The sequence below is a fragment of the Alosa alosa genome, chromosome 10 (genome assembly GCF_017589495.1).
Source record: "Alosa alosa isolate M-15738 ecotype Scorff River chromosome 10, AALO_Geno_1.1, whole genome shotgun sequence".
NCBI classification, from domain to species: Eukaryota; Metazoa; Chordata; class Actinopteri; order Clupeiformes; family Clupeidae; genus Alosa; species Alosa alosa.
Genome location: NC_063198.1, coordinates 27153882 through 27173881, shown reverse-complemented (window position 1 = coordinate 27173881; position 20000 = coordinate 27153882). Strand labels below are relative to the sequence as shown.

General features: G+C 48.6%; 1 protein-coding gene across 1 annotated transcript in view; it reads left to right on the top strand.

Moving 5' to 3' along the window:
- The window catches only part of plxna1b (plexin A1b), a 184648-nt gene that overhangs the window by 143558 nt on the left and 21090 nt on the right, over positions 1 to 20000 (top strand). The window contains 10 exon segments of the mRNA XM_048254798.1: positions 585 to 681; positions 1317 to 1507; positions 6356 to 6507; positions 8464 to 8584; positions 9112 to 9248; positions 11549 to 11716; positions 15777 to 15870; positions 17376 to 17612; positions 19353 to 19439; positions 19441 to 19488. Coding sequence (XP_048110755.1) covers positions 585 to 681; positions 1317 to 1507; positions 6356 to 6507; positions 8464 to 8584; positions 9112 to 9248; positions 11549 to 11716; positions 15777 to 15870; positions 17376 to 17612; positions 19353 to 19439; positions 19441 to 19488 — 1332 coding nt within the window.

Sequence of the window (20000 nt, the reverse complement as noted above, 5' to 3'; positions counted from 1 at the left end):
CCCCAGGGGCCAGCTAATACTGGGGACTAATTAGTCAATTAGGCTCACCGGTCCACTAGCACACTGGTCTCATGAGATGTGTGTGTGTGTGTGTCTGTGTGTGTGTGTATGTGTAAAGAGTAAGTGGGTAAAGAGGGAATAAGTGTGTGTTTGTGTGTGTTACTTGTGGAGGAGAGGTTATTGCATGTTATCTGAGCTCCTCCATCCTTATCAGCCTTTGCATCCCTTGCCACTGGTCATATTGCACAGCCTTACACACAACAACCTATCAAAACATCTCTCGTTCTACACACTCTCTCTCACGCACACACACACACAGAGACATGCACACTCTCTCTCTCACTCTCTCTCTCTCTCTCTCTCTCTCACACTCTCACACACACACACACACACAAACATATAAATAGACACACTCACAATGTTGATTGGCCCAACTCTGAATCCCATGATCATTTGCCAACTAAATTATATTTGCTGCACTATAAACAATGTGTATGATTGAATAATCTCAGCTAATCCACACATGCTGCATACGATAAGGTAATCCTATATGTAATTAATTATCCTGTGTGCTCCTTTCACAGTATAATTACGAGGGGAATGACATCAGTGACCTGCCAGTGGATCTGTCTGTGGTGTGGAACGGCAACTTTGTCATCGACAACCCCTTCAACATCAAAGGTGAGTGGTGTGTGTGTGTGTTGAGGATTGTTATGTAAAAGAAGCTTCCACACAGGAGTTTGAGCACAGCTCCCATGGCAGTGAATGAGCCACTTTCTACTGTAATCACAGCACGGCGTAATATGAAGTAATCAGCCATTGTTTCAGATGAAGATGTTGTTTTGGTGCAACAGCACATTGAGCAAGAAAATGGCATCTCGGAATGTTTTCTCACAGTCTTTATCATTTCCTTTCTTTTCTTCTTTTCTTTTCTTTCTGTTTTCTTTTTTCTCTTTCTCCTCCTTCCCCTCCTCCCTGACCTCTCACTCTCTCCCTCCTCACCCCCCCTCACATGGTTTCACTCTCTCTCATTCCCTCTTTCTCATTCCCTCTCTCTCTCCCTCTCCTGTCTCCTCTATCTCACTCTCTTCTCTCTCCCCCTCTCATCCTTTCACCTCTCTCTCTCTCTTTCGCTCTCTCTCTCTCTTCCCTGTCTCCTCTCTCCATCTCACTTATTTCCACCATCTCCACTTCCTCCTCTCTCTCTCTCCATCTCACATTGTCTTCTCTCTCTCTATCTCCCTTCCACCCTTCCACATTGTCTCTCTCTCTCTCTCTCTCTCTCTTCTCTCTCTCTCTTCTCTCTCTCTCTGCAGCTCACCTGTATAAGTGTCCGGCGCTGAGGGACAGCTGTGGCATGTGTCTGAAGGCTGACCCGCACTTTGAGTGCGGCTGGTGCGTGCAGGAGCGCAAGTGCTCTCTGCGGCAGGAGTGCAGCGCACCCGAGCACACCTGGATGCACGCCACCACCGGCAACAGCCGCTGCATGCACCCGCGCATCACCAAGGTACACACACACACACACACTCTTGTGCCCTCATATGTCATGAGAGGGGAGTTCCTTGCACGCAGAGCACACTAATGCACATGGACAGATGCACATACATGCTTGCACACACACACACACACACACACACACACACACACATTACCACCACACCACCACCAACATCAAAGTGAGAAGTTCACATGCAAGTTCACAGATTCCCATATGTGCCAATTTGCACTCACACATTTCACCTCACCTTTTACCAAGGTGAAAGACACACACACACACACACACACACACACACACACACACACACACAGCGAGAGAGATGCACACACACAGAGACATGGTCACATACACTTTGAAAAGATTTTTTATGTGTAATGTGTAATGTTACCTTTGATGCAGAGCATTAGAGAGTACACGTGTGTGTGTGTGTGTGTGTAAGGTGTGAAACGCTGCAATAATGATTGACATGAGAAAGGGATTAGCAGGTGACAGCAATGGAGGAGGTGCACGAAAGAGGAAGAGTTGTGTGGCAGCGAAGTAATGGAATTGGGGAGGGAGGGAGGGATGGATAGAGAGAGAGAGAGAGAGAGAGAGAGTGGAAAGGAGAAATAGAAAGGGGGGGAGGTGGAGAAGGAGGGAGAAAAAGAGAGGGAGGAAGAAAAAGGGGGGAAAGTGAGTGAATTAGACAAGCCAGGAGGGAGAGATTCAGAGACAGTGGAGAGAAAGAGAGAGAGAGAGAGAGAGAGAGAGAGAGAGAGAGAGAGAGAGGGACAGGAAGGGAGGAAGAGAGAGAGAGAGGATGGAGGAGAAGGGAAGTGAGTGAATTAGACAAGCCAGGAGGGAGAGATTCAGAGACAGTGGAGAGAAAGAGAGAGAGAGAGAGAGAGAGAGGACAGGGAAGGAGGAAGAGAGAGAGGGGATGGAGGGAGAAGGGAAGGAGTGAATAAGACAAGCCAGGAGGGAGAGATTCAGAGACAGTGGAGAGAAGAGAGAGAGAGAGAGAGGACAGGAAGGGAGGAAGAGAGAGAGAGGATGGAGGAGAAGGGAAGTGAGTGAATAAGACAAGCCAGGAGGGAGGAGAGCCAGAGTGACAGGCCCAGATGGACCCGCTGGAGAGGAGAGGGTTTGGAGGAGAACACTGAGTACAAGTGACAGGATTAGAGGTGAAGGTGTCCACCATCGTGTGTGTGTGTAAGTGTGTCCACGTTGTGTGTGTGTTCTTGCATGCACATTGTGTACACACATTTTTCTATGCCACTGCAGTCACATTTCTGTAGCTGGACTACAGACAGCAGCTGTCACTTAGAAAGCATGTCACATCCCATTTAGTCGTGCATTTGCAGTGTAGTGCATAAATATGGTGATGCATGCCTGTTACATGCGTGTGTGCGTGAGCACGAATGGTGGTGTGCAATGCACGGGTCAAGCACTGGAGCGACAGCCTCTTAGCATGGTAGGTACAGTAAGGGCTACATGCCATCTATCGCCACAGGTAACAGTTGCCAGGTGACGGCTGTCAGGCAGAGGCTAGGGTCACGGCCACACCTCGGGGCCTCACCTTCCCTGACAAACGTGCGGCTGCATGTCCGTCAATTCTCTCTCTCTAGCACACACACACACAAGTGCACACGTGCACTCTCTCTCTCACACACACACACACACACACCTATGCACATATGCAGAGACGTATACTCACAGAGGAAATGTCAGGTCATCACGACACATTCTTGCCCCCTTCCACATATAGGGGCACACACAGACGAAGAAACGTCAAAACATTGTGTCATAGTGTCATAGGCACGTCAGTTCTCAACTCAGTCACACTCACTATCTGTTACACACTCTCCCACACACACACACACACACACACACACACACACACACACACACACACACACACACACACACACACACAGAGTGAGCTGACATATCAGTGCGGCAACAGCTCTCTTAGGCAAACACTGACAAACAAATCTTCTTTGTTTATAAGTCCCATGTTCGCAAGCCCAGCTAAGTTCATCATTATTGCCACACACACACACACACACACACACACACACACACACACACACACACACACACACACACACAGTAAAATCAGCAATCCAGTGCCCGCGATCCTCATTGCAAAAGCCAATGAGCATCTTAAACACACATTTCAGCCCTTGGCCCTTGATTGCAGCAGTAATCTGTACTGTGTGTGTGCGTGCGGGCGTGTGGGCATGTGTGCGTGTGTTTGTGTGTGTGCATAGCAGCGATAACTGGTGCAGTTTGACTGACTGTGGCTGCATTCGTTTAGTGTTGCGGTGGTGGCGGCGGCGCTAATGTGTGTGTGTGTGTGTGTCAGTGAGCTGCGGCGCTAATGTGTGTGTGTGCGTGTCAGTGAGCTGCGGGGGGAGAGGGATCAGTCTTCCTCAGGCCCCCAATCCCACTGCACTCTGACAGCCGCCTCTGTTTCAGCACTAAATGCAGATACCGCAGAACTGGGGCACTGGCACACAGATAAATCCTTTGTCTAACGCGCTCCCTCCCTCCCTCTCTCTCTCTGTCTCTCTCTCTCACTCACACACACACACACACACACACACACACACACACACACACACACACACACACACACACACTTTCTCTCTCCCCACCTCACTTTTTCTACTGTATATTTGTGTGGTAGTATGTGTGTGTGTGTGTCTGCAAGTGTGTGTCTGGGTGTGCGTACTGGCGTGTATGTGTATGTTTGGGTGTGCATGTGTACACGTTTCTGTGTCTGATGTGATGTGATGCGACCTTGACATGGGGGATGGATGGATTAAGGTAAAATCAGAAGAATGACAGACAGAAAGAATGGAAAAAGTGAGGAGGAGAAGTAGGTGATAAGAACTGACAGATGGATGGTGTCAAGTTGAGGTGTGTGTGTGTGTTGGGGGAGTGATGTTCTCGCCCAAGTAAAGACCGGTGAACCCACTGTCAGAAGGATCCCCAGCTGCAACTCTATTTCTCTCTTTTGTTCACCAGAAACCTGTCTCGCGTCGCACAAATTGAATATTAATCCCATAATATTCCACAAATGAATCCCCTTTTCTCCCATGCCCTTCATCTCCCACAAATTAAACTCTTTATTCTCTCTCCCTCCCTCTCTCTCTCTCCTCTCTCTCTCTCTCGCTGTTTCACAGTCTGTCACTCATTGTGTGGACCATCAACTCTTCTGTGTGGAAGTTCATTAGTCGAGTGGATTAGCTTAATTTCATCAGAGCAAGTGTTTGTTGAAATGTGTGTGTGTGTGTGTGTGTGTGTGTGTGTGTGTGTGTGTGTGTGTGTGTGTGTGTGTGTGTGTGTGTGTTGTCTTTTTTGTTCTTTTCTGTCGCTCTTCACCCTCATGTTCTGTCTGTCTCTAGTGTCAGGCCTTATTATTTCTTCACTTTGCAATTGTAATCCATTTGGCATTCACACTAACCAATTGAGGATCCTACGCATAAAGTGTGTGTGTGTGTGTCTGTGTGTGTGTGTGTGTGTTTCTGAAGTAAGGATCTGTAAAGTGTTTTTAGAGTGGTGGAGGCCACTAAGTGTGTGAGTGTGGACTGAGGGTTGTTGCCAGGTCCATCTGGAGAAAGAGCTGGACAGCACAAAAGCCCAGGCTGTCAATGTCTGGTCTCCAGTCAGGGGAAGATGGCTTACAGTGACCTTCAAGCTTCTGCCTTTCAATGGGGACAGATGACTGATGAACTGGAATGTGCTCCTGTCTAAGCCCACTGAAGTATGCAGGAAGTGCCCAGTGATCTCCCCAGGCCTTACTTAGTTCTGGCGAACCATACCTTTAAACAGAACACTAGAGGAAGTACAGCAAAGTCTTAATAACCTTTGCAGCTGCTCAAACTTTATACTTTATCTGTCTATCCTATCCATGTTCCACCTTTTCTCTCTCTCTCTCTCTCTCTCTCTCCGTGGGGCAGTGAGTTCATCAGGCTTTCCCCTTTGAAACCAATTAGAGGCCTTTGCATGTGTGTTTACAGCCAATCAGCCGTGTCCACCCTTCTGTGCACCCCCTTTGCCCTCTCTTGCTTTCTCCCCCTCTCTCTCCCTTGCTCTCGCGCCTCTCCTCCCTTCTCACTGCACTGTGTGTGTGTGCGACTGTGCGTGCGTGTGTGTGCGACTGTGCGTGTGTGTGTGTGTGCGTGCATGTGCGTGTGTGTGTGCGTGTGTGCCTGTGCGTGTGTGCCTGTGTGTGTGTGCATGCTATCCATCGTGTGATCACACTTTCCTATCTATCAGTTTCTCTATCTCACTCCCCCATTTCCCCCCTCTGTCTTGCCCCCTCTGTCTTGCGCCCTCTGTCTTGCGCCCTCTGTCTTGCCCCCTCTGTCTTGCCCCCTCTGTCTTGCGCCCTCTGTCTTGCCCCCTCTGTCTTGCCCCCTCTGTCTTGCCCCCTCTATCTTGCCCCCTCTCTCTTGCCCCCTCTGTCTTGCCCCCTCTGTCTTGCCCTCCTCCCTTTTTATTTTCGCCTCACGCGGTGGTCTATGCCTCTCTCTCTCTCTCTCTCTCTCTTTCTCTTTCTCCTGTCAGAGTGACTGGTCTAAACACTCTCTCGATCGCTTGTATTTCTACAGCACTTACTCACTCTTGTACTGATCCCTGCAGGACAGTAATGGCATACTGTAGTCTTTTCACATGTTTGCCAAATACTCAAGTGAGCAAAGGTTTCAGAATGTGAAACAGGAGCTGGGCATGCTTGTGTTTCCTTTTCAGTCTGAGGATTTGATATGTTGTCTATCTAGGGATGGGTTTATGTGTAGCAAATCAAAAGAACATTTTTTAAATAAAAATAAAAATCTCCCTCTCTTTGCCCTTCCTTCTCTTCCTCAGTTGTTTCCAGAGACGGGTCCGAGGCAGGGTGGCACCAGGCTGACTATCATCGGGGAGAACCTGGGTCTGCAGTTCAGCGACATCGCCAACAAGGTTCGCATCGGCAAAGTCATCTGCACACCCATTGAAGAGGAATACATCAGTGCTGAACAGTGAGTCCTGTTTTCCCCCTCTTCTATCTGTTCTCTCTCTCTCTCTGTATCTCTCTCTGTCTCTCTCTCTGTCTCTCTCTGTCTCTCTTTCCCTCTATCTTTTTACGTAGTCATGGACAGTCATGCTACATTTTCCGTTTTACACATTTATGGACGTGTACTTTTATGTACCATTTTGAATTTGTTTCTATATGTGTAGTTAAACAGTCCTTGTGTTTGTTTTCTGGGCTGTTCCATAGCCTTACTGTCACTGTTGCCCCGGCGACACATCCTTATGGCCAGCCGCCTAGCTGCAGAATCTCTTCTTACTAAAACCGTGTAAAACCACCCAGGGCTGGACAGAGAGGTTGGCCCCCGACAATCTCTCGCCAGACCTTCGGCCCCGCGCTGCCATCTCCAGTCACGGGCAAAATGTCTCTCGCTGTCACATCTCCCACACACCCCCTGCATCAAACACACACACACACACACTCGGGTCACGGCCCCATGCAGTCAGCCAGATACAGTCTGTGGATGGCACACCATCAGTACACAGAGAGCCCATCTAAATCCCACCATAGTGCTGTGGCCTCTGGTGGAGGCATGAGAGAGCCAAACCTCTCCCATACATCCACTGGCCTCCTGGATTAGCACACCTGCTCAGCACCTCTCCTCGTCTCCTCCTCAGTGCATCTAGAACGTTCTAATCACTCGTTTAAGGGAGGGAAACAATCCCCCTGTTCTATAAAGGTTCCCCTGTGTGAAATAGTATACAGTGTAATAGTGTACGCTCTAATTTAGTGATCTACATGTAGGCTATAGGATAGTGTACGCTCTAATTTAGTGATCTACAGCTGTGCATGTAGGCTATAGGATATATAGTATATGCTCTAATTTAGTGATCTACATGTAGGCTATAGAATATTTCTGTCTCTGTGTTGCTGTGCCACTGGATGAGTGTGAGATTGGAGTTACAGTAGTAAGAGTGACCGGTGCACTGGATATTCCAACGTAGGTACCGCAGCAGCCTTAGTTGTCGTGGCCACCTGCAGCAAGGCGTTAGGAGTCTATGACTCATGGGAGGCGTGAGGATGTGTGGTCAGCGGTATGATGAGAAGGATTGACAGCGGCGGTCAATCACCGAGCATACTGCCTGCCGGCTCTCTCTCACGCACACGGGACTAATTAAGAGACCGTTGTGTCTGCACACTGTGAAACAGTAAGGCGATCCTGTCACTGTGGAGATGTGTGTGTGTGTGTCTGTGAGAGTGTTTGTGTGTCAACACTGGGGATTGTGTGTTTATGTGTGTTGTGTGTCTGTGTTTGGTGTGGTTGGGTTGCGTGAGATAAAAAAATTAAAGCGCATTAAAGAGTGTCTACTACTTATATCTGTATCCAAAGGTGTGTGTGTGTGTGTGTGACCGGCACAAGGACACACACACACACACACACACACACAGTGGCCATGGGCGCTGAGCAAACTCCTGTCCCCTGCTCATCCTGGTCTGCAGTGGCTTGTGAAATGGCTTTTCCTTTTGGCCCCTCCGAGGCCCCGGGGCTCCAGCAGCAGAAGCAGCAGCAGCAGCAGTTCAGCGTGCTTGAGTAATCAACTCTAATCTCTTCATTCCCAGAGACGGGGGACTGGCGCATGGCTTGATTAAGACTGGGGGTTGGGCACGGAGGGGAGGGGAGGGGGGCAGCTAGGGACACGGCTCCCTGATGTGTACACTCGGTCACTTTCAATCCTTATGTGGAGATTGATTTCGGAAGACTGATAATGATGGTTTTATTTCTCTTTTTTCCTCTCTCTTTCTCTCTCTTTCTCACTCCCTCTCTCACACACTCTCTCACTCTGTCTCTCCTTTTCACTGTTCCTCTCCCTACTTCCTGCTCTCCTCTCTCCCCTCCTCCGTATCATCCTCTTCCTCTATTTCTCCATCTCTCTATCCCTCTCTTTCTCTTTCTCTCTCCTCGTAGGATTGTGTGCCGCCTGGCGGACGCCACTGGGCACCCTGAGCAGAAGGCCAGTGTGGAGGTGTGTGTGCGGGACTGCCAGCCTGAGTACCGGGCCATCTCACCCAAGCCCTTCACCTTCGTGGTAAGCCAATCAAGAGAGCTGCTCATAGCCACGGGTGGACTGCAGAAACACTCCAAAGTCCTCCAGTGTGAAACGTTGAATGAACTCTTAAGTCACAGACGCACACATGAATTATTAATTGTGCAGTTTATTTATATATGGTGTTATTTATTACAGCAAATGTATTACCGCATTTTCCGGACTATAAGTCGCACCGGAGTATAAGTCGCACCAGACAAAAAATTTGAAAAAAACATATATATAAATATATATTTGTTGCACCTGAGTCGCAGGACCAGCCAAACTATGAAAAAAAAGTGTGACTTATAGTCCGGAAAATACGGTATTCTTTTGTGCTGGCGCTGTATATGGTGCAGTTAGGGTGTGGATCACCTTTTTCACCCCCTCGTCACCGCTGAAGAATGTGTACACTGATGAAGGATGTGTTGTTGATGTGCCTCTAACCAACAGCCCCTGTGAAACTGACGCTTCTTTTCTTCCTCTTCCTCCTCTTCATCTTCCTCTCTCTCACTCTTCCTCCCCCCCAGTCGCCGTACTTCACACGGGTGACGCCGTCCTTCGGACCCCTGTCGGGAGGAACGCGCATCACCATCCACGGGATCCACCTCAACGCTGGCAGTGCCGTCGCTGTCAAGATTGGCCTGAACCCCTGCACCTTTGAGAGGTGAGTGCCCCCTATCTCCCCAGATACCATGCTAGCTTGGTTTAAGATTCTTTGCGGAGTAAAGGCTAGTGACGCCGGTCACTAGCCCAGCTTTAAGGCCCATTCACACCAAGAACGATAACTATAAATAAATATCTTTCTCGTTAATATGAATGACGACGTTCACACATAAACTATAACCATAACGACACGAAGAACGATATCATTGGGGATCACTTTCAGAGCGATTTTCACAACGATAAAATGCTTATAGCCAATCAGAACCCATCGAATTTTAGCCGTCACATTCATTAACACAAGGAGAGACTTTGTTTTATCAAGAACCAGTGTGAACGCTTTTATCGTTTTGTTTATAGTTATCATTATCGTTATCGTTCTTGGTGTGAATAGGCCTTTACTCCTGGTCAGTTCCTCACTGGACTCTGGAGCCGTGCGCTGTCTCTCCCTGACGCCGTGGCCCATCTCAGGCCAGTGCTTATTGGTCATTCAGCTCATAGCTCGTGCCCCAGTGCACCTGCTTGGGCCGCGCAAACGAACACGCGAGCAGATGGCAGACGGACGGGAAGAATGACCAGAAGAGGGCTTAGTTAACGCTTTTGTGGAACACCTCTCTGGGTTAAGGTTGAAACAAAAATGAAGACTTCAAAAAAACACAGAGAGAGAGAGAGAGAGAGAATGGAATAATTATCCTGCTGTCAAGCCTGATCCGCCTCCTCAAGCATCCCACTTGGTTGGCCTCGGCAAGCACTTGCACAATTTTCCGCCGCCACCGCTGGATTTTCACACCTTAGCCCGTGTAATCTTTGATGGGGGTTTTTCTCTCTCTGGTGTGTGTGTGTGTTTTTTGTCGGGAGTCTCGGTTGCGTAAAGCGGTCCCCAGCTCTGTGCCATATCGGCGTCTGCAGGCGCCCAGTGCCACATGTAAATGCTGTGAAGTGTGGCGCTGCTTTTGAGAGCCCTCTGAATGCGCCTTTGAGTGGGTGCTGGGGCGCCGCCCCTCCTACAACTAGAGCCCATTTGCATGTGTGTTTGTGTGTGTTACCGTTTCTATTCCGTTATATTTTTTGTCACCTCTCATATCTGGGCTTTGCCAGGCTGGTGTGAGCATGCATGGGTGGTAGAGGGGGTGCTGGTGGTGCTGGCGAGGGTTCTGTGGCATCTAAATGGTGGAGATAGTGCCACGGTTCATCTCTTTGTGTGTCTCGGTTCAATAGCTCAGCCTCCGCATCGGTTCCAGAACACTCCACCATGTTCTAAGCACAGCGCCACTCTTTACACTCTTCACATCGCTCCACAGGCTTATCTACCTGCACACTCTTCTCTCTCTCTCTCCTTCCCTTCCTCCCTCTTTCCCTCACACATCCTTCCTTTTCACTCTTTTCTCCCCTGTCTCACTTCCCCCTCCTTTGTCTATTCTCCCACTGCTTGTTCTCTCTCTCTCTCTCTCTCTCTCTCTCTCCTCTCTCCCTCACCCTTGTTCTTTGTGCTTGTGACAACAACCTTGTCAAAATATGTACAGTCCTCTGCAGGATTCGCAGCCATGTGTTGTGAAAAGTAGTTGCCGTGGCAACGCAGCCCAAGAAAGAGAGAAGGGGAGAATTTGGCGATTACACACACACACACTCTCTCTGTCTCTCTCTCTCTTTCTCTCTCTCTCTCTCTCTCTCTCTCTCTCTCTCTCTCTCTCACACACTCACACACACATACAGTTTTTTTGTTAGCCTTTGAAGACTAGCGGTATACTTAAATGCCTTCATTTCTCAGCACAAGGCGACTGTATTCAGTAAGAGGACTATTGAACTGGCACATAGCACTCAATAAAAGATTTATTCTTTGGTGAAATGCTTATTTTCTCTGTGCCCTCCCTATACACATGATTACAGAGTTGCACACACACCTTCACACACACCTTCACACACACACACACACACACACACACACACACAACACACAAGCGTTCGAGAGCAGAAGGCGTCTTTCAGCTCTTGAAGCAGCGGTTTCATCAGATAGAAATCTCAATCGCTCATCTTCAAAGCGCCATGCTCACTGGCAGATTCGTGAGATGACAGCGCGATCGGTCATAATGCCTCTGATGCAACCCCCAAGACATCCTCCTCGACGCTTCAGGAGAGAGAGAGAAGAAACTTTCACTTTTTAGCTGGTTTTAAGATAAGAAAGTCAGCTTTGGTTGCATCTGTTAACAAATTTACAGTCCCTTTGGTAGAAAGTTTGTGTTTGTTTGTGACATCTGTAGACACACATTTCTAATGTCTGTTTTTCTGTGTGTGTGTGTTCTTTAGACGCACCTCCAGGGAGATAGTGTGTGTGACCCCAGCTGGACTGAACTCTGGTGGAACGCCCGTGATGGTGGACATCAACTCGGCCGAGCTCAGGAACCCCGAGGTGAAGTTCAACTACACCGAGGACCCAACCATATCGAAGATCGAGCCCGACTGGACCATCGCCAGGTAACGCTCACCTCACACACACACACACACACACACACACACACAGCCTGCTAGCAGAAGGCGTCTTTCAGCTTTTTGAAGCAGGGTTTCATCAGATAGAAATCTCAAATGGCTCATCTTCAAAGCCCATGCTCACTGGCAGATTCGTGAGATGACAGCGCGATCGGTCATAATGCCTCTGATGCAACCCCCAAGACATCCTCCTCGACGCTTCAGGAGAGAGAGAGAAGAAACTTTCACTTTTTAGCTGGTTTTTAAGATAAGAAAGTCCAGGCTTTTGTAGTTGCATCTGTTAACAAATTCTTACAGTCCCTTTGGTAGAAAGTTTGTGTTTTGTTTAGACATCTGTAGACACACATTTTCTAATGTCTGTTTTTTCTGTGTGTGTGTGTGTTCTTAGACGACCTCAGGGAGATAGTGTGTGTGACCCCAGCTGGACTGAACTCTGGTGGAACGCCCGTGATGGTGGACATCAACTCGGCCGAGCTCAGGAACCCCGAGGTGAAGTTCAACTACACCGAGGACCCAACCATATCGAAGATCGAGCCCGACTGGACCATCGCCAGGTAACGCTCACCTCACACACACACACACACACACACACACACACAGCCTGCTAACCAGAACCCAAGCCCAGCTGACCCATTCTGACCCGACCCATTATCCCCGACATCAGCCGGGCACCTCCTCACCACCCAGACAGGCACAGGAGGGTCAGTGGAATCAGTCGGACTCAACAGACTAAAGTTGGGGAAATGGGGCAGGATTTGTTCTACTAGTACGGTCACTACAGCCTCCTACACCGTAACCCCGGTCACTGGATCAAACAGCACGTTGGTCAGTAAAAGGACCAGTTTAAAACCAGTGTCCCTTTACTGACACTCACTCCAAATGCTTCATATCAGCACAGCCTGGAGAAGGTGTAGTCTCGTAGTTTCTCTGTCCAAAAAAGGACAGTACACCTTCTCCAGGCTGTGCTGAAATGAAGCATTTGGGTTCAGACAGTCCTGATGGAGTGTGAAGCCAACACCGGTCAATAATGTGTGTTCTCCTTCTCTCAGCCCTGCCGTCCGGGCCACTAGCCCTAGCGTTCCCCTACATGAGTTTGCTATTTCTGCGTTTAACCTCACGCTTGGTTCGGCCCAGTTCAGCAGCTCCCCTGCTGCCCAAGGGTTGTTGTTTTGTACTGGGCTGTCTGAAGACAGACACACAGACAGGCCCCTGAGCACCAGCCCGTCTCTACCATCTCTACTGCGCCGACAGACAAAATGAGACAAAATGGCCGCCCGTGGGGCTTATGCTGTCGAGAGACAGCCCAACACAACACAAGGCAGACATGAAAATGAGGAACAAGCTTTGTTGTGTTGTGTGTGTGTGTGTGTGTGTGTGTTAGAGAGAGAGGCTGACTGAGCCGAGGGCTTGCAGCGGTATCAGCGCAGCAGGCTCCTACATGAGGGCAGAAGGAGAGCTGGTTAGGGAAGTGGAGGTGTGGTGTGTGTGTGTGTGTGGGGAGGTGTGGTGTGTGTGTTGGGGAGGTGTGGTGTGTGTGTGTTGGGGAAGTGGAGGTGTGTGTGTGTGTGTGTTGGGGAGGTGTGTGTGTGTGTGTGTGTGTGTGTTGGAGAGGTGGAGGTGTGGTGTGTGTGTGTTGGGTGTTGTGGAGGTGTGTGTGTGTGTGTGTTGGAGAGGTGGAGGTGTGGTGTGTGTGTGTGTGTGTGTGTGTGTGTTGGAGAGGTGGAGGTGTGGTGTGTGTGTGTGTGTGTGTGTGTGTGTGGGGGAGTGTGGTGGAGGGCAGAAAAGAGGTGTTGGCCCGGGCCTGAGTGGAAGGACCTGCTCTGGTACAGGTGTGACTGGACTGGAGGTCCCACAGGGGCTGGCGCTCCTCTCCGCACTGAGCACTGTGTCCATTCACGATCACTCGCGCTCCATTCTCCCAGCTAACAATAGCATAGCGGGTGTTACGCGGATCAGCTCATAGCATCTGCAAGCATCCACAGGAGGTATCAATCGAGATATAATGGAAGTGCTAATTAGCCCTAAATGCCTATTTCATGGCCAGTTGATTTCCCCTCGGGAAAGCAGAACAAGCGATGGTAAAGGTCACACAAGGATTTTATATACTGGACTGCCCGCAGCATCGAGGAGCATTATCTGGCTTGTAAAAGAGACTAGCACCAGGCTTTTATTGTCTCTCTCATAAAGTGTCAGAAAGGCGCCCTGGCGAGGAGAGGGTCAGATGACTCGTTCTTCTGTCTTTTTTTGTTTTGGTTTTGTTTGTCACCCACGGCCTCCGCTTTCCCACCCCGCTCTCAGGAATGTTGGCGGAGCATGCCAGTGTTATTGTCCTGCCAAGTCGAGGCCTGACGTCATGTCTCCTTTTATATTTATCCTTTTCTTTCTCCCTCCCTCCCTCCCTCTCTCTCTCCCTCTCTCCCTCCCTCTCTCCCTCCCTCCCTCCCTCCCTCCCTCTCTCCCTCTCTCCCTCTCTCCCTCTCTCTCTGCGTCTGTCTATTTGTCACTTTCTCACTGTCTCTCTCTGTAGCAGTGTGTCTGTCTCATTTCTCCCGTTTTTCTCTTTAAAACACATGACTGAACAGGACCGAGCACACATGCTCGCTCGCACATGGAACCGGAATAGGTCTCTCTCTCTCTCTCTCTCTCTCTCTCTCTCTCTCTCTCTCTCTCTCTCTCTCTATCTCTATCTCTCTCCATCTCCCCCTCTCTCCCTCCCTCTCTCTCTCTCTCTCTCTCTCTCTCTCTCTCTCTCTCTCATTTGCCTCACCAAGTTTGACACTAATGGATGGCTGAGGCGCTAAATGACGGACCTCGGTCAGCGTCTCTCCGGCTTTTTGTCTGCGGAGGAGATGCGCCTTCACGAGACGTGTTCTGATTAAGCTGACAGGTGTCTGCCAGCACCACATCTCCGCCCCTGCGCCTCGGAGCGGGAGACCCCAACAAATGTCACAGCAGTTCATACGGTTCAGCCAGCCTTGCGCTGCTTTAACAGAGAAAGGAAAGGGGAGAAAGGATGAAGGGAGAGTCAAGGAGAGAGGGAAAAAGAGAGAGAGGGAAAGAGAGGCAGAACTAGAGGGAAAACGAGTGAACGCAGGGAGTCACTGAGAACTGAATGATGAATAAAGAGGAGGAAATGAGGGAGGAACAGATTGATATTGAAATAAAAAAGAGGCTCTGAGAGAGGGGCTCCCGAATGATCTTTTTTTTTCTCCCTCTTTTGTGAGTATCAGATGTCCTTTCACAGCGTTTCACCAGGAACTGCACACTGACCGCTTTACAACTCGCGCTATAACCGAAGCCTTTTATACCATCCGGGGCTCTCAATATGATGAAGCAGGGACATAAGAGATGGATCGCTTCTCTATAATGTTCAGAGAGAGAGAGTTGGAGCAAGATGGAGGTTACACTGGCTTGGTGGAGATGGAGATTGGGAGGGGGAGGGGCGGGCATGAAGCAGTGTCGGTGGGGAGATGAGCTTTCATTTCTGGGGAGAAATATCCCATATTCCAGCGCTGGTGCCCTCTAGCAATATCAAAGCTTAAAAAGGCCTATTTGCATGCAGGTACAGTTGGAAGTGTGTTGCTATCATTATCCGCGGCGGAGCCGGTTTAATGAATAGACCTTAGACACCGCCGCAAGGGGTAAGGGCCAGACATAATCATTTACCCTGACTGGAAGGGACTTGTCATTTAGACTGGAATGAGTGGATGGTTTTATTAAAAGCTATGTTGGAGGAGCGCGGGGACAAGGTTATGTATTGAGGTTAGCGTTAGCTTCATTTTAATGCCTGCGCCTGTCGCTGCAGGGCTGCAGACTGGCACTGCGCTACAGAGCCTCACCTGATTTATGGAGTGTGTGCCAGGGGAGGGTTTTCATGTATTTACACCAGGAATACACACACACACACACACACACACACACACACTCAAATGCACACTCATATCCTCAAATGAAACTGTAATTTTCTCGTTGACATGTTAATAACAATGTTAATTTCATGCCAGATCGCCATATATTGAATTAATTTCTCTCTCTCTGTCGTTCTCAGTGGTGGAACTCCGTTGACCATAACTGGCACCAATTTGGCCACCATCAGAGAGCCCAAGATGAGGGCCAAGTACGGCGCTGCCAAATCCCTCAATGTGAGTACCCACCAGCTTCACACGTTATCCACACACACACACACACACACACACACACACACACACAGTTGTGTGCATTCTCACATTCACACACATTCAATCTCAAAAGTTGGCACCATACTCACACATCCTCCTCTTGACTTAACACAGAATCCCATGCATGTTCACAAATACACACACAGACATGCAGAAAAGACAGACACACAGACAAACACACAGAGATACAGAAAAAAAGAGTGCACTGTAGACAGACAGACAGACAGACACTAAGTAGTTGCTCACTCACTCTATTCAGGACCACAGAAACATATTTTTTACCATTTCTCATCATTAAAGACATAATTACAGACATAGAATGTCATGCAATACATCTGCTTTTTGCCTCTTGCCTCTACCAACAGAAACACGTTTGTTTTGTCAGACACAAACAGCAGACAGACACACCCAAGGACTCAGAAACAGGCCTTTTGGTGCTGTAGGAACTCCTCCTTAGGGGTGTGTGTGTGTGTGTGTGTGTGTGAGAGAGAGAGAGAGATTGAATCTGCTTTTAGCAGTTTAACCTTTGAAATGTCAACCAGCAATAAAACAGAACTGGCAAACCCCCCAACCCCCCTCACTTCTACACCACCCCATTCCCCATGTTCCCCACAGGGTTAGGCTAACCTTTCTCCCCCAGCACCACTGCACCTGAGCAATAGATTTCTCTACAAAACAGGGCTTGTTCTTTTCTTTCTCTTGTTTTTTCTTTCTCTTATACCCCTCTCTCTCTCTCTCTCCTCTCTCTCTCTCTCTCTCTCTCTCTCTCTCTCTCTCCCTCTCATCCCAATCCTGTTGTCCTCATGAAAACTCCTGACCGCCTCCTTCTTTGTCCTTCCCACCCTGTGGAGACATACCTACATACACACGCTACGTCATCCCCACTCTCCCTCTCTCCTTTCTCTACCTTTTTTTATTCTCCTCCTCTCTTCCTCTCGTCTCTCTTCTCTCGCTCCTGCTGTGCACCTCCACTCATCAGTATTCCTGTGTTTAATTCCCAATCCATCCTGATTAGCGCTGAGCCTCGGGGGGATGGTGGCGATTTCATGCCGACGGAATGAAGCGACAGTGGAATAACCTGCAAAAAAACAGCCACACATGTGACAACACATATTTTACAGTGTCGTATTTAAAGTCTGCAGATTATAACTCGTCACTTTATAACCATCTCTCTCTCTACAATCTCTCCTCCACTGAATACAGCTCCATATCAATCAGTCCCTCCCACACTTAGACAAACGGTTCCCGACTGTTCCCAGATGTCTGTAATGTGACGTGCTCAGACATCTGGCTCTCAAAGACAACATCATATGTAACAAGTACTTAAGGCAGATTATCATGGTGTCTGTTTTTTAAAGCATGGTTTTTAGCAGCCTTTCTTTGACTGCCTTAGGTCATTCTCATCTGCCTGATGTCTGGGTTATCTTACTACTTATTTTGATTGTCAACTCTCTCTCCACTTCCTCCAGAACTGCACTGTTTATAATAACACGGTGATGGTGTGCCTGGCTCCATCGGTCAACGCGTCCGAGCGCAGCTTCTCCGAGGTTGGCAGCTCGCCGGACGAGATTGGCTTCGTCATGGACTATGTCCAGATGCTGCTGGTGGTCAACGAGACGTTCTACTTCTACCCAGACCCCGTGATTGAGCCCTTCCCTGGGGATGGCATGCAGGAACTCAAGCCCAGCTCACCACTCATACTTAAGGTAATAATGTGTGTGTTTATCTGTGTTTGTGTGTGTTACTTAGGGTAAGGATGTGTGTGTTTATCTGTGTTTGTGTGTGCCCGTTTGTTTATTTACGTGTATGTTTATGTATGTGTATGCATGTTTATCTGTTGTGTGCTGATCTGTGTGTGTGTATGTTTATCTGTTGTGTGCTGATCAGTGTGCGTGTGTGTGTGTATGTTCATAGTTGTGTGTTTGTGTGCGTGCTGATCTGCACGTGTGTGTGTACGAGTGTATGCTCATGTGTATAGTTGTGTGTTTGTGTGTGAAAGTCTCTGGATGAGATGTTGAAATGTGGGAAGAAGGGACCCTGCTGAGAGAGTTGCGTAAGAGAATGATCACCTCCAAAATGCAGGTATGGGATGAGAGGATAAGCAGCTGTAGCTGGGGGGATCTGCAACACACTGTGTGTGTGTGTGTGTGTGTGTGTGTGTGTGTGTGTGTGTGTGTGTGTGTGTGTGTGTGTGTGTGTGTGTGTGTGTGTGTGTGTGTGTGTGTGCATAGAAGATGTACCCATATTTTTCTCTCTCTCCCTGCATCCCCTCCCTCTCTCTCTCTCCCTCTCTCTCTCTCCCCTTTCTCCTCCCTCTCCTCTCTCCCTCTTCCATTCTCTTTGCTCTGCTCTCTCTCTTTCTGTCAAGTTCCTTCTTCTCTCACACTGCCTCTGAACAGCGAAAGGGCTTTTTAAGCCTTTTATCAGTTCAAATGTTTTTTTTTTCTCCCTCTGTCTCTTTTTCAAATGTTGTTACAGTTTTTATATACTTCAGCTCTTTCCTTGAACTTCAAAGTCGCTGTGTAGAAAAAATAATAACGGTATTATGATAGGGCAACAGGCTTTTCTCCCCCTCTCCACAAGCCAATGGAAAGGACACGCCGAGGCTAGAGAAAGCGTGACTCCCATAACTGAGTTTGTGGGTTAAATAACAATCAGTGGTGAGACCTTTTTTGATTACTGCCTCCCCTGCACAGCGGTAACCATGAGAATATAAAAAATCGCAATTCCATTAAATAATTGCAGATAAATTAGATGTGCATCAGATTTTCCAAGCAATTAATTTTTCCCCTTTGCAAAGCCTCATGGGTAATGGGGGGAACACAGAAGGTGTGTGTGTGTGTGTGTCTGTCTGTGTGTGTGTGTGTGTGTGTGTGTTTGTGAATGTCTGTGTGTCTGAGTCTGTGATTGTGTAGGAATGTGAGTGTGTGAGAGAGAGAGATTGTGTAGCCATGTGTGTTTTGTGTGTCTGAGAGCGTAAGCATGTTTATAGTCTTGAATGTTATTTACATATTTAAATGCCTCGGTTAGTTGAAGCAAATGCGGCACTGACAGGAACCTCAAAAGATTTAGGAAAATTCCACCTCCAGGCTTTGCCAGACTCTTGTGTGTGTGTGTGTGATATGACTGTTTTGGAACAGTTATTGCCTTGGGTGTGTGTTCTGGGTGTTCTTGTTTGTGTCGGACCCCGATGTTTACGTGGTTGTGCTTGTGTGTGTACTGTACGGCTGACTGCAAAACAGCATTCATTATGCTCTTAAATGGAGTATGTTTACAGTATTAGTGTGTGTGTGTGTGTCTGCGCATGCCTATGTGTGTTTTTGTGTGTGTGTGTGTTTGTGTGAATGTCTGTTTGTTTGTGTGTGTGTGTGTGTGTGTGTGTGCAGACATGTTCCATATGGTTGTGTGTGGCCATGGGTGTGATGTTCTGATTGTTGTTGTTCCAGGGGAGGAACCTGATCCCACGGCCCGGGAACTTCAGCCCAACTACTGCGGTCCTTGATCGGCTTACACCATGTGTGCTCACCGTCCAGAGACGCACAGCTCATGTGCGGTTTGATTACCCGGCGAGCCATAAAGTCCGCAGTGAACCCTGTTTGATCGACGATGGACTTGACATCCTTTACCCTTTCATCCTCCTCCTCCTTTGTCTTTCCACCTCCTCTCTACCATCATTCCCAACGCTATCTTCCTCCCTGTCATCATCATCATCCCCCTCTTCCCCTGTTGTTATTTTAACTTCCTCCCCACCTCTGCTCCTCTCACTCTTTGTTTCTTTTAGTTTCACCCCCCCCCCCCCAACCCTCTCTGCTCATCTTTCATCCCCCTTTATCTGTCCTCCGTATCTTCCTCTTCACTCTCCTTTATTTTCCTAGCCCACCCTGTGTCCTTCCTTCCTCTCTCTCTCTCTCTCTCTCTCTCTCTCTCTCTCTCTCTCTCTCTCTCTCTCTCTCTCTCTCTCTCTCTCTCTCTCTCTCTCTCCCCATCCCCCTCTCTGTCTGTGTTTGTTTTGCTATGGTACTCGTGGAAGACACCCGATTAATAATAGATGTGGAGCTCGTTGTCTACAGGATGTGGAGCGTGCTGGCGCTGGC